Source organism: Lepisosteus platostomus, chromosome 11 (genome assembly GCF_059453375.1).
Source record: "Lepisosteus platostomus isolate fLepPlt1 chromosome 11, fLepPlt1.hap1, whole genome shotgun sequence".
In the NCBI taxonomy this organism is placed as follows: Eukaryota; Metazoa; Chordata; class Actinopteri; order Semionotiformes; family Lepisosteidae; genus Lepisosteus; species Lepisosteus platostomus.
In genome coordinates, this window is record NC_142621.1 from 14,797,042 (window position 1) to 14,809,975 (window position 12,934).

The 12,934-nt window shown below is 38.4% G+C and overlaps 1 protein-coding gene across 4 annotated transcripts; it reads left to right on the plus strand.

Moving 5' to 3' along the window:
* The first annotated feature begins 253 nt into the window (after positions 1–253).
* tmem125a (transmembrane protein 125a) lies at positions 254–12,855 on the plus strand. 4 transcript variants are annotated; one of them, XR_015925216.1, is made up of 4 exons: positions 254–485; positions 5,172–6,480; positions 7,610–10,171; positions 10,241–12,855. XR_015925216.1 is itself a non-coding variant. In XM_088598634.1 (3 exons), the coding sequence occupies exon 3, from the start codon at positions 7,649–7,651 to the stop codon at positions 8,312–8,314; it is 666 nt and encodes a 221-aa protein (XP_088454760.1). In that variant the 5' UTR covers positions 254–485; positions 5,172–6,480; positions 7,610–7,648; the 3' UTR covers positions 8,315–12,855. The 4 variants fall into 4 exon arrangements, 3 of the variants coding, with proteins under 3 accessions (XP_088454760.1, XP_088454761.1, XP_088454762.1); XM_088598634.1 differs by having other exon boundaries at positions 7,610–12,855; XM_088598635.1 differs by having other exon boundaries at positions 6,386–6,480; positions 7,610–12,855.
* The last annotated feature ends 79 nt before the right edge of the window (positions 12,856–12,934 follow it).

Here is a 12,934-nt window from a genome sequence, read left to right on the forward strand (position 1 = left end):
CCTCTGACGTTCATGAATCACAACCTTTGGAAACATGAAACTCAGGCTCTATGGGACAAGCTGGGGAAACAGGATAAGAAGGCAACATATCTACAGTAGATATCCTCCTGCTGAGATGAAAAAAATATTTTTTTATAACAGAACAAACCTTCCCTACGGGACGCTGGTGAAAGGTCAGCATGAACGAGATCCATTCTATCCCATCGTCCAAGCCACACCTGATACAGGAAAAGTCTGTTTGCAGTCTCCGTACACCTGCAATACAATTCCGGTGAGCGCTGTCATTTGCGTTAGCAAGCTTTATGGATGAGTGGTAAATACGGAGAGTTTAAGCCAGGAAGATGATCCATCTATCATACAGCATACTGTAGTGTAAAACGTCAGGCAGTAGGATCAGGCAGTAGTAAGAAGTGTCACGATCGACGCGAAATTGATACGAGGAAGGGGCTGTTAGGATTACACCTGCCTGCGTCGTAACAAAACAGGTAAGAACTTTCTTAAGCTACCACATCTTACATGTTACTTCGTGTACCTGTATCCGTGTAGATATTTGATCATACCAGAGATCACTTTCCCAAAATGACTTTGGTGTTGCATGTGAAGTGCAGGCGTCTATACTGTAGCTCCACTGTTCTGAGACAGTTCTGAGAGTTGTGGAGATGTTCAGTGTTACGCTGTAACTTTTCCTCCATCTTTCAACTTCAGGTTTCTTATACCACAGCTCTCCCATTTGCAGAAGAAAAAAAACATGCGTGGGACTATGTATGTTGCATTTCGTTCAAAAACACAAAATAATTTACACAATTATTATTGTGTAAAAAAAACACAAAATAATTGTCTGTATAACAGCATTTAACAGTATATGGGTAAATTGCTGTAATTGTTAGGCAACGACAATCGACTGAGAGCCCTGTGTTAAAATAACTATTCCTCGTTTTGTCAAAGTATGGTAAGCCGTTAGTATAATTGAAATATGCAGATGTATTTATTATTGGTAAATGCTTGTCGCGTGACACTGGAACATTCCTTATTCCGCTGTGCTTGTATTGTTCAGCGCTTCCTCAAAAGGTGAGGAAAAGATACGCATTCCCAAACTGATTGTAAACCTATGGCTAAATATGGGGTTACCACGTGTTGAGAACACGGAATAGAATTAAAATTTGTTTTCTGATTTTGAAAACTTTTGTTCTCCAAAGAGGTGGTCAGTGTTTAAAATCAGTGAACTGTCTGGGATGTGTGACTGAAGTAACAACTACGTGATCATTACCTGTACGTGAAACCTGAAAAAAACTGGCATACTAAGTGAAACCACAGAATATGATTTTAATTAACTGTTGCGTTGTTTTGATGTATTAGCTAATTAGATGTATTAAAATAAATTAGTTTTTGTTGTGTTTTTGATATGTTTAACTGAAGTATTTGCATTGTCCTGATCTTGCCTTTTGCAAAGGTCTTTGATTAATGTTATTACGGTTTACATAGAGGAAACCTGTTCTTAAGCAAACTAAATAATAAAATGATTTAATGCCATATATTGTACATCATATTTGTAAATTTGATAGCAGCAGTAGAATTCTTCGACAGCTGCGATTTGTGAAGAACTCAGTGTCTTGTTTCTCTTACAAATCTTATCATGACCATAAGATTTTCACTTAACATATTTTAAGAATACTATACTTTATCCCGTTCAATTTACTGTAGCTTAATTTGTACATTCAATGAGGTTTTGGTTAAACGATCACAATTTGTTTTATTAATTTCCACAGTTTCTGTGATTTAAAATAATCTAAACGAGGCATGAAGCGAGTTTTGCATTGAGTTGTTTAGGAGTTTTTAGAACTATTCATATTGTTTCAACGTATTTATAACGAAATGTATTTGCTTAAGGATTTGTGTTTTTGCCATTAGCTGTATGCACAGTATGTACTGTAATAATACAGGGCTGGAGTCACAGTGCAGCAGCTCTACTGATTATCCTTAAAAACTCAATTATAACAAGAAGTTATAACAAGTATCATATTTTGTTCAAATAATTTAAATTAAATATAAAACGTTGCAAAACTTAACTAAATGGATGCTGTTAACTCTGAAATACTTTTCTGGAAGGTTTATTTTTGGGATGGAAAAATTATGAGCACTGTACAATTAACCTGCATGCAGTAAAAGGACTCTGCTCCTAACAACCCTTAACACTTGTAGGCACATGTCTGGGTATTATTGAGGCTGTGGAGTTTTCTTCCTAAAGAAATAATCGCATTGGCATAGAACAATTAGTTATAAACAAGACTGCACCTTTTTATTCAATGGTATAATACACTTCAGATCTTTTCAGTCAGTAAATCTTTACACCTGTAGTCACTTAGCTTTTGAGAAGTAATTATAATTAATTTTATAGCCTCTTACTAAAATACAGTACTGTTGTGACACAACCACAGCAACATATACAACCTTAATAAACACACAACTAGTTTAATTTGACGCAAAAGTGAATTATAGTCTGAATTTAAATCCATCACACCCTTCACAGCTTTCTTCATAACCAGCAAGAATTAAACTACTGAGATTAGCTGTCATGTTCACATATGACAAAGCTACATCTTTACATTAAAAAATAATACAAATCCCATTAATAAAACCCAAACCAATTAAAATAGTTTATCCAATAAGCAACAAAACGTAGTGTTAGATAACAATTAAAAATAGGTGTAATCCACCATATTTTCCCAGTTTGTGTTGTGTATTGCTTGCATTTTTGATAGGAAGTGACAACTTCTGATATGGTGTAATTATGAGTCTTAAAAGTTATATAAGTCTTCCCTAAGGGATAGTGTCCCTCCAGTTTTGATTTCTGTGTTCCAGAGGGAGCCTGTGCCAAATTTGGGATCCTTTGTCAGCAGCATTAGACTTTGGATAAGAAATGGACTAGCTCAGCTTTGTGATGTCTGGCATCGGCCCAAGTTGTATCCAGGCCATCTGGTTGTTGGTGGAAGCCGTTAACAAGCTCTAATTGTCCTTTTGATACCAGAAATATCAACCTGTGATTGCCAATTTATATGGAGATCTGATGGCATTGTATTTTTTCTTGATTAATTTTATTATTATGGGCTTAGTAAACAACCATTACCGAGGTAACTTACAATATGAAACATTTCATTTAAGTGTAGGAAGGAACAATTGTGCAGGTGCAGTAATGTCAGAAAGTGGCACACAAATGACATAGTAAAAACTGAACCAACATAAAGAGCACTTACATAAACACCCTGTCAGTTTGTATTCCATCTTTCGGTAGGTACTGTAAGTAGCAAGTTACATTACACGTCTGAGAGAAAGCATTATTCCTATAAACATTTAGTGTTTGGAAAGAAGTGATGTGAATGTTAAAAATTCTAACTTATGTGTATATGATTACATGCATAGATAGCTACATTGTATAGAGCTCTGCCCCTCTAGAGTTTTGTGTGCTTAATGGAGCTACCACATTATGGTACGCCACTGTCCCTTTCATTTTCAATTACATGTATTCATTCAGCAGACACGTTTGTCCAAAGTGTCTTATAGTCGCATCCAGTCAAGGTGCAAATGGAACAATCTTACAAATGGCGCATAGCAGTCGCATAAAACAATAAAGCAGTAAGTGCTTCGCCAGAAGTGATCAGTGAGCAAAGCTCAAGCAATGACACAAATATATTACGCAGCATAAAGGGCCTCTGTTCTGAGGAACTTAGACCAATGCCATTTCAGTATCAGGTAGTAAGGAACTCCCATTTCTGTCAAAAAAGATTTGAATATGCTGTGTGCTTTAGATTAGTGTGCATGGAGGAATAAACAAGCAGGCTTCACTGAGTTAGAAAGTGCTGACGTGCTGGGGGATGAGCATTTTAATTGGTGAACTAATTAGTGTTGTAGTACAGCAGCTGTGCTCTTGGAGCTCTAGACTGGGACTTTGGGTCCTGCTGAAAATTCAAACACTGTTAGAGAATCAGTGTAGAAAACTACATATGTAAAAGATCTATCGTAGAAATATTGTAACGCATACAGCCGACATTACAAGTTGTGTGAGCCGGCTTACCAGTGCGTTGACGTCACCGCCCTTCCCTGTGAATAGAAGGCACCTCAGCGGCTGGGCTGAGGGGAGATTTCCCTTTAGCTCAACTGGCACGGTCCCTGTAGAGTGACGCCGGAGGCTCGGCTTCGAATCCCCAGCAGTGGGGGGCCGACCTGAGGCGGCAGTGGCGAGGGTGCATACCCACGTGAACCGAGCGCACTACAGTATATTAAGTTTGAAAACATTTCTATGTATAATTATCTGTCATAGAAATGTACACAAGAAAGTGAACACTGATGCATTTACTGTATCTCTTGCATAGGATCAAATTTACTTGACAAATCCCATGATTCTGTAAGCATGTTTGTAACTGATGGCAGTGTTTTCTTTCAAAAAGCATATAAATACAATTTCTAGAAAGCCCTACGCCCTACGTCTTACTCTTACAAAAACGTTTGGGACATTATTGATCTATCAATAACAGACAGGAAAATCACACCAGGCTCAAGTACAGTATGTGTGCCTCATTCACCATTTGTAAACCTTTTGTGACCTATTTTTGGCTGAGAAAAATCCCAAGAGGGAGGAGAGAATAGTGTCGTGCATGTCGTGATTCTTAGCTGATTCGCCTTATTTCAGAAAGAATACTGTATACAGGTACACCAGGCCAGTATCTTCAGACATGGTAGTTCATATTTATAACTTGTCTACTCATCTATAGCTGATCAAGCCTTTCGAGGTTGCTCGTTCTTTCTCCTAAGTAGGTTTTAGATTTAAAAGAAACAACTGGACCCAGGATAATGCAGTTCTGTTACCATGACATAAGTTTGGGCATGTCTTATGACATAAGATAGACACTGCCATTCTGTTTCAATTCTGCCATTCTGTTTCTGTTTCATTGCACCCTGTGTGAGATCACTTACCCATATGCAAAACACAGCACTCCTGTACCAGCCGATATTCTCTGAACGCTGTTTTTTGAGTTTTGCAGAGTTTGCTGTTTCAGTGCTGGCTAGTCATGTTTTCCCACCCTAATGAGATCTCTTGTACAATCGAGAACCTCTGTCCCCTTTAAATAAAAGTTATTTTTGCGGATCTGATTCTGTCATTTTCCTTGGCTGCGCAGGGGACACGAGAGGATCTGTGACGGCGGCAAGGCTGCGATTTCTCTCATTGTTCTCCACAAGTGGGCACGGAGTGGCAGAGAGCATGGGCAAGCTGTGACAGGACCGGGCCATGTCTGGGCAGAGCAGCTGCTAAATAAAGCCATTGAAGTTCAGACAGCGCTGCCTCCCTGTCCCACCCCAGCACACACAAACACACAGCCATCAGCCGGGTCTGTCATACAGACACCGTCCCCAGATCCCTGTTTCATCTTCAATGTCAGCGCAGACACTTGGCACAGACACCTCCAGCAAGGATGCCAGCCTGGAGAGCTCCTCTGCTCCCATGGTGTGAAGACAACAGCATGAAGAGGGACAAACCAGAAAAGGAAAAAAAGAACAAGTACTTTCTGCAAAGGGAGATCATTGCGGACCCAAGTCCTGCATCTTGCTTTCAAAGCCTGTTTTAGTGAAGCACGAGAAACTGATGGATGTGTCACTTTCACAGAAGCCATTCCGATCTTTTTTTTAAAGCGATATAAATACGCTTACGGATTGCACGAAGTGAGGAAAAAAAAGAGAACTTGCTTGGCTGAAATATACACCAGATTCATGATACTCTTTGGTCTATTTTTGTGTTCTAGCACAGCCTTCATGAATTATTTAAATAACAGCCTTTATCCGATTGTGTGAAGCCAATCTTAACGATGGTGGTAATCCTACAGATTGGAGTGCACAGTGTGAGGCTTAAATTAAAACAAGACTTGAGTGAGAAGAGAACCACATCGAATATAAAATCTAAAGGGAGAGGCCTTCCTTTCACTACCCAAAGGTTTAATGCTCACATTATTCTGGCAGAGTGTTAATAAGATATAAAGATTTATTTCACCTACCAATACACAGTCTGTGTTTCGGTTTGCTGGCTTCCTAGTTGTGAGAATTATCCTTTAATTGATGGGACTGATACAGTCAACTGATACAATGGAAATCTACAATGGAAATCTACTCTGCAGAAAACGGTGCAAGGAAAGAAGGACTTTCTGTTAGAAAGATGATTCTTGACATGTCCAAGGTGTGCAGTCAACACTAAAGAAGAAGGCTTTCCACTGAGGAACCAGTGAGATAGGAGGGTCCATTTTCTATTTTGTATCGCAGGGAACGTAATGACACATTTGGTGATGTTGCACATTGTTATCATTTATGTTTGAAAAAATAAAAATTGGATGCTGACTTCCAGCAGACAATACTCAGTGGAGTGAGGCACAGTTGCTCACACTTCTTTTCCAGGGTCGAGGAGCAACTCGCAAAGAAAGCCTACAAGGGAGTTTCCAGGTATTTAAATCTGCTTTCCTTACGGACACTAATCCTGCCCTCCTCTCTCTGTCTGCAGTACTCTACAGTAACCTGCCTGCCCCTCACAGCTTGATGGTCAGGATGAAATCAAGCAAAGCTCAGCAGAGACACACATCTGAAGCTGGAGAGCAATGCTTTATTGTAGTACTGTACTGTATTCTAGCTTCACTGAATTAGGGGGTGTATTACAGACAGCGCATTTCACTGAACTTTTAACATAATAAAAACCCTATTAATAGTTGCAATAACTGCTAATAATCGTGCACAAGGTACAGTACGTGCAATGACACATTTGAATTCAGTGCACTGTAGGTCAATGACCTGTAGCTGCTTAGTCTAATTGAAAAGAAAAATCAACAACAAACCCTAGCAAAATATTGCACCTCAAACAAAATGAAAATTATATCAAGGACATACAGTACTGTATGTGAATATATAAGACCTTGAATATTTCTTCTTGCATGGGCTTTCATTTATAAGTAATTCAACACTAAAAATTCAAAAAAAGAATACATTTGGCTGAAATAGGTTGCAATATACAATAGGCTTAGATATTCTTTTGATGTCATGTACAATTACTGTTTTATTTTTCAAATCACAGCAGGGAGTTATTTTTATAACTTTGTTAGTGAACACACTGACGGAAATGTCTGTAAAATTACGCTAAAGGTAATTAAGGTAAAAGCATTAAAACCTGCATTTGTGGCAGAGATGTTTAATAATTTTTAAGACCAGATTTCTTTAAACTTCATAAAGAAGTACAAAAGTGCAGGTTTTGAGCATTATTGGGTTTTAAACCATTTCAATTTTTAGTGTTTTATTGAGAGAATTGTTTTTATTAATATGTTTTTTTGTGCTTTAATAATTCAAAAATAATTTGACTATATTGGCAGTATTGGAAGCTTTTACAAATTTAACACGTCCGATAATTCAAAACAGAATATTGCCAGTTCAGGGTTTAATTATAGATATTTCTTGGTGAATAAGACCCAGATTGTTTTACCCTGAGGTACAGAATGTGATAAGAGGTGTTAAATACAGAACAGGAGTGGGACTGTAGAGAATCCAATTACAGGGACTCACCAGGCTGTGTCTGGCTCTTTGGAAGGGGCTGTGGCGTGGCAGTGCGGACAGCAGGCAGGGCAAAATGCCTGAGATGGATGACCTCTCTCCTCCACGGAGCCAGGTGGACCCAGCCCAGATCCAGAGGAACGTCCTGGAGGAGCAGGTGGAGCTGTGGTGGTTCCGGGAGCCCCGCAAGTCCATCCTGTGCTACTGCGCCTCTCTGGTGCTGATCCTGGGCTGTGGCCTAGGGGGCGTGGCGCTTTTGTCCACCACCACCAGCTTGTCCAGCGAATGGAGACTGGGTGTGGGCATGGCCCTCTGCTTGCTGGCCCTGGCCGTGCTCCTCAAGCAGTTGCTGAGCTCCGCCATCCAGGACATGAACTGCGTGCGCAGCCGCCAGCGCATCGAGATGCTGAAGAGTGGGGGTTTCTCCGACCTGCTGGTCATCCTGCTCACTGGACTGGCGCTGGTGATCTGTGGGATTGTCCTGCTCAACCTTGCCCTTGCCAGTGGGATGCCCAGGCCTGGGCTCACCCTGAATGACATGTTCATCTCAGGGGTTGTCCTCGCTGCTGCAGGGTGCGTGACTGTCTTGTCCTTGGCAGGGTACTGCATTGTGGTCTTTATCCTCAACAGGACAGGTGCTGGCCAGAGACTGCGGGACAGGGGTGTCAGGATCTTTACCATCTCTGGACAGATGGGTGAAACACAGAGAGAAACCACTTCCAGCATGGCCAACCTAATCTAGTATGATCCCAGCAAAAGGGAAATACTGTGGGCTGAAGGGGGAAGCTGAAAGGTTTAGTATGTGTCATAGTTTTCTAAAATGTCCTATAACTGTGGTTGAAAAGGGAAGATGTTCTGTGCTCAGGTAAGTCATGACAGGAGGACTGTGAATAGGTGATCTGTGAGACTCAAGGAACTGTAAGAAGAAACACCAGCATGAAGGAATTATACTGAAAACAGTTGGTGTTTTTACAATAGCAGATAGCACATTACAAAACATGCTTTTAAAAACATAAATTCATACTGATCTCACCAAATGAAAGCAGATTTTCACACCGAGAACAGGTTTGAAGAAAGCTGCAAAGCTACAAAAAATTCGACTAAAAAATTACTTGAATGAGAAAAAAAGTCTGGCTATCTGTCTCTTTGATTATCTTAACCTGTCTAGTTATTTGTCTGCTGTTGTACACATCTCTTTCTACCTATCGGTCTTCTACCTATCAGCCTTCTTTCTGAAGCTAATTGATCATCCATCCATTTCTTGAAGAAGCCAGGGTATCGGCCATCAACATGGTTGAACAACTTGTTCCAGAGCACTGCAACCATTTGGGTTAAGACATGCATTCTGTTTTAAGTTTTAAATGCACCTCTATTTGTGTCCTCTGGTTTGTGTTTTACTGTTGATTCTGAGGAAGTCCATAGGATTGGCTTCATCAGTGCCTTTGAGGACATGTGTAGTACTGTATAAGTATATGTAATATAATAATACTTGAATGCGATCTACTCAGTCCTGCCTGTTCAGTTCTTTCAGTCTGTCATGGTAAGACATTCCTTTGATCCTTGCTGCAGTATTGTAAATGTGATCTTACTTTTATGTTGTACAGTTTTAACATAACATCCCTGTGGTTGTATTCTGTGGTTTTCTTATTGCTATAGTGATGATCCTCTAGTTTAGTTATAATTATTTTTTTCTATAATCTTGCAATGTAATAGAGACTTATTGGTCTATAAGAGTTTTGTCCCCTTGTCTCTAGTCAGTAGGTATTACTCCATCTTAAGTGACTGTTGGAGCTTTGTTAATGGTCTATTAATAACATTTCGTGTATCATTATAATTAAGAGAATACAATCAGGACCCAGAGAGCATCTTAGGTACTTCTAAAGCTTGTAACACATCTATGTCTTCTATGCTGATATTATTTAATATACAGTATAACTTGGTCTTTCTTGAGGCATGTAGTCTGTTCCTTTCTTTTTAAACATCTAAATGAAATATTTAATATGTTAGCTATCATCTAAAATATTACCATCTTTTTCTCTGAGAAGCTTATCTCTGAGAAGCTTACTTAATCTTTTGTTGTTCTCTTGCTGTTGTAATATTTATTTGTATTTTCTTTCATTTAATTCAGTCTTTTAGCCCTTTTATAAATTATATTAATTTTACATAACTAGGGCAAGTTATTTTTAAATGCTTTATATAGTGCTTTCTTTCTCCTTATATACTTGTTGATTGATATATTGAACCAACTTTGGCTACTGCTTGTCTGATTTTGATTTGCTTACTCAAATAATAAAGTTTCCATGGTTAAGGCAGCATATCTGTAAGCTGTTGCCAAACATTTTCTACTGATTCTAGTCTATCCTCTTCCTATCCCATTCTACTTCTGTTAAACTCTGTTTCATTCTTTCAGTCCTGCTTTCCTGCTTTTGGACTCCTGTACACTCTCAAAGTATACTTCAAAGGACACCATATTATAATCATAGATCTCCAGTGGACCTCTGTGATCTCTATTCTCCACCCTGTCTTGATTGTTTGAAAAGGCTAAATCAATAAAAGCATTCCATGTAGTAGGTGTTCTGAGAAAGTGATTAAGAAAGCAGTCATTGGCCAGATCATTTCAATTTCAGCAGCTGACTTTGTCAGTTTTTGTTTTTCTTTGTGAGTAAAGGTACTTCTCCCATGGGAAGGGCTTCAGTTTGGTTCATATACATGAGCTAATCACACAAGCCATTTTTAATGACATTTTAAAGGATGTTCATATAACATTAAATTTATATAATATCAAATGTTTTAACGTGTCAGGATTTCAGAATGATTTAATCTGATTTAATCTGATTCCTTCCTTTCTGAAATGTTTGCATTCTTGAGAGCAATTTCCTGAGGTACACGTTAAGAATTTTAAAAATCTTAACATGTACAGTACCTGCCATTTCAAAGGTGAAACTTGTTCTTCCTAAAAAAACCTCAAGTAACGATACATCCAATCTAATTATACAGTGGTTTAGAAAAGATATGCAGTACATGCTCAATAAAGTAAACAACTGGCAAAAATCGGGGACCAATTTGTTTATATAACCAGTGTTTTTTTGCAGTCACATCAGTTACTTTCTGTGACATCATTTGCCCTTCATGAGCAGCCAATCTATTTTGCCTCCCAAAAAATGTATCTTTTACATTTACAATATACAGTCCTTCAGAGTGCATATTTTTGGAAAATGTCCCAATTAAGATTAAATCTTATAGAAATCCTGACAGACCATTTAGTATTATATTTATAGCCCAAGTCATTTAAGCCATTCAACATCATGAGAGGAACGTTGTCACTGAAAACATGTCATAACTCCAACCAAATCTAAGGTATGTGATTTATAGGTATAAAATCTTAACACATAGTCTCTTGTGATGTTTTACAGAACTTTTTTTTTCTGAAGAAATACTTGTACTGTTTGTTTTATTTATGAAATTGTGTCATAAATCATTATTAATTACAAATAAACAATAGGAAATTGCTTCACCGGAGACTATTGATCATGCCACAGAATGTCAATTTAAAATTCTGAAAAAAAATAGAACATAGTGAATGCTTCCTTCTCCAGTTGAAGAAGAACAATATTCCAAAAAACAACTTTTTATCCCTGAACAACTTTTATTCCTTACCTGTCTCAGCAATTTCTTATTGTACTTGAACTTGATTTGTACTTAGGCATGAGGAATGTCACTGGACTTCTCTGTTTACAGACTGATTTTTTACTTCAATTGTGTCTGATGTTGTGTAATACAACTTATTATAAAATTAAAACTTTAATCTGTAACAAAGACAAAATATCACTTATTTTAATGCTGGAAACCAAACTCCAAATTAAAGCATCATTTGTGTGGTGAAAATATAAAGAAGTTATTTGAAAGCTCTAATATAGTATTTCTAATGATGAAAGATGCCCCTGTATATTAGTTTTAATTACAGTATTTGTATCTTGTCAATTTTTGTACTGATGTTTGTATAAAGCACATGAAAAAAAAAATCATTCAGCTTTTTGCTTTGAGATGGTGATATTCTATAAAAAAAAGGAAAATGAAACTGAAGGGTTTTATATTTAATGTTGAAATCAAATCCTTTCCCTCCTTTCACTCCTTTGCCCGGCTAGTTCGGAAATTAAATGTCAAAACTGATGACCTGGTTATTCACAAACATGCCTTTTTTTTTAAATGTCTTTTAACATAAAGACTTGACTATCCTCTGGTGTTGCTCTCAGATCGTTAGACCTGCTGTTGTAGTTTACTGCCCAACAAACTCCTAAATAGGATCCTGCCAGATGCTGTTTGCAGACAAAAAACACCTATTTGGATATGATAATACTTTTCTGTGATTTATGGCAGACAGCTTGAAACCCCAATAAAACAAAAGGGATTGTGCCCAAGGGCTACGTAATCCTGCCATTTGACACAGCCAGTGCTGTTCCAGCACACTGTAAAGTGATCTAGGAGCAGGGGCAGGAAGTCTGTACTGGGTGACACCAGCTCTCCACAGTCACAGCTCTCCCTTTGTTTGTGCTCTGCGCTGTCTATTGTCACCAAGAGACAGATGACTCACATGTCGAGGCAGATAAACACAGACCTAGGGACAAGTGTGTACACACAAACACAATTGAGATTTTCACTTGTGTTGTAAAAGGCCCCATACAGGCAGCTGGCTCCTCAAGGTAAAAAGGCTGAAAGACCAGGAGCGGTGCCTCAGAAGAACAAACCAGAAAATCAATCCAACATGTTCCCCTTCCTGTTATTTTTACCCTATTGTTCTCCCCCCCCTCCTCTTAAAAATGAATTAAGGAATTTAAAAAAATGATGTTCTTTGAAAAACAGCATTTCCAATTCAACTACATTTTTGAAGCTGGTATACTGTAGCTCTGTGTATTCAGCTATGCCACCACATTTTTTTGATCGATTGTATTTCCTTATGTTTCTCAAGTTCTGTTTGCCAAACACACAGGGTAAACGCAAATCCTTTGATTTGCTGCAGTCACACTCCATTCTGCTTTTTCAGATACTGCTCTATGGGCATGGATGAGATCTTTCTCTTGGGCAGCAGTGTGGATTTGCTTTTTGGACTCGTGGGCTCAAATCCCAGGTGGGACACAGGTGTTACAGCTTCGAGTCAGATACCTCACTTTAATTGCTCCAGTATATGCCCTGCTATATGTATGGATACTGTGCATGTCATCACTGGAAATGAGAATTTGTTCTTAACTGACCTGTGTGGTAAAATAAAAAAAATATCAGAAGTAATATTTGGCACAGTGCTCTGGCACACTCTGTTGTTTTGAATATGGTTCACTTTCCTGTTATGATCAAAATCTTTATTTCC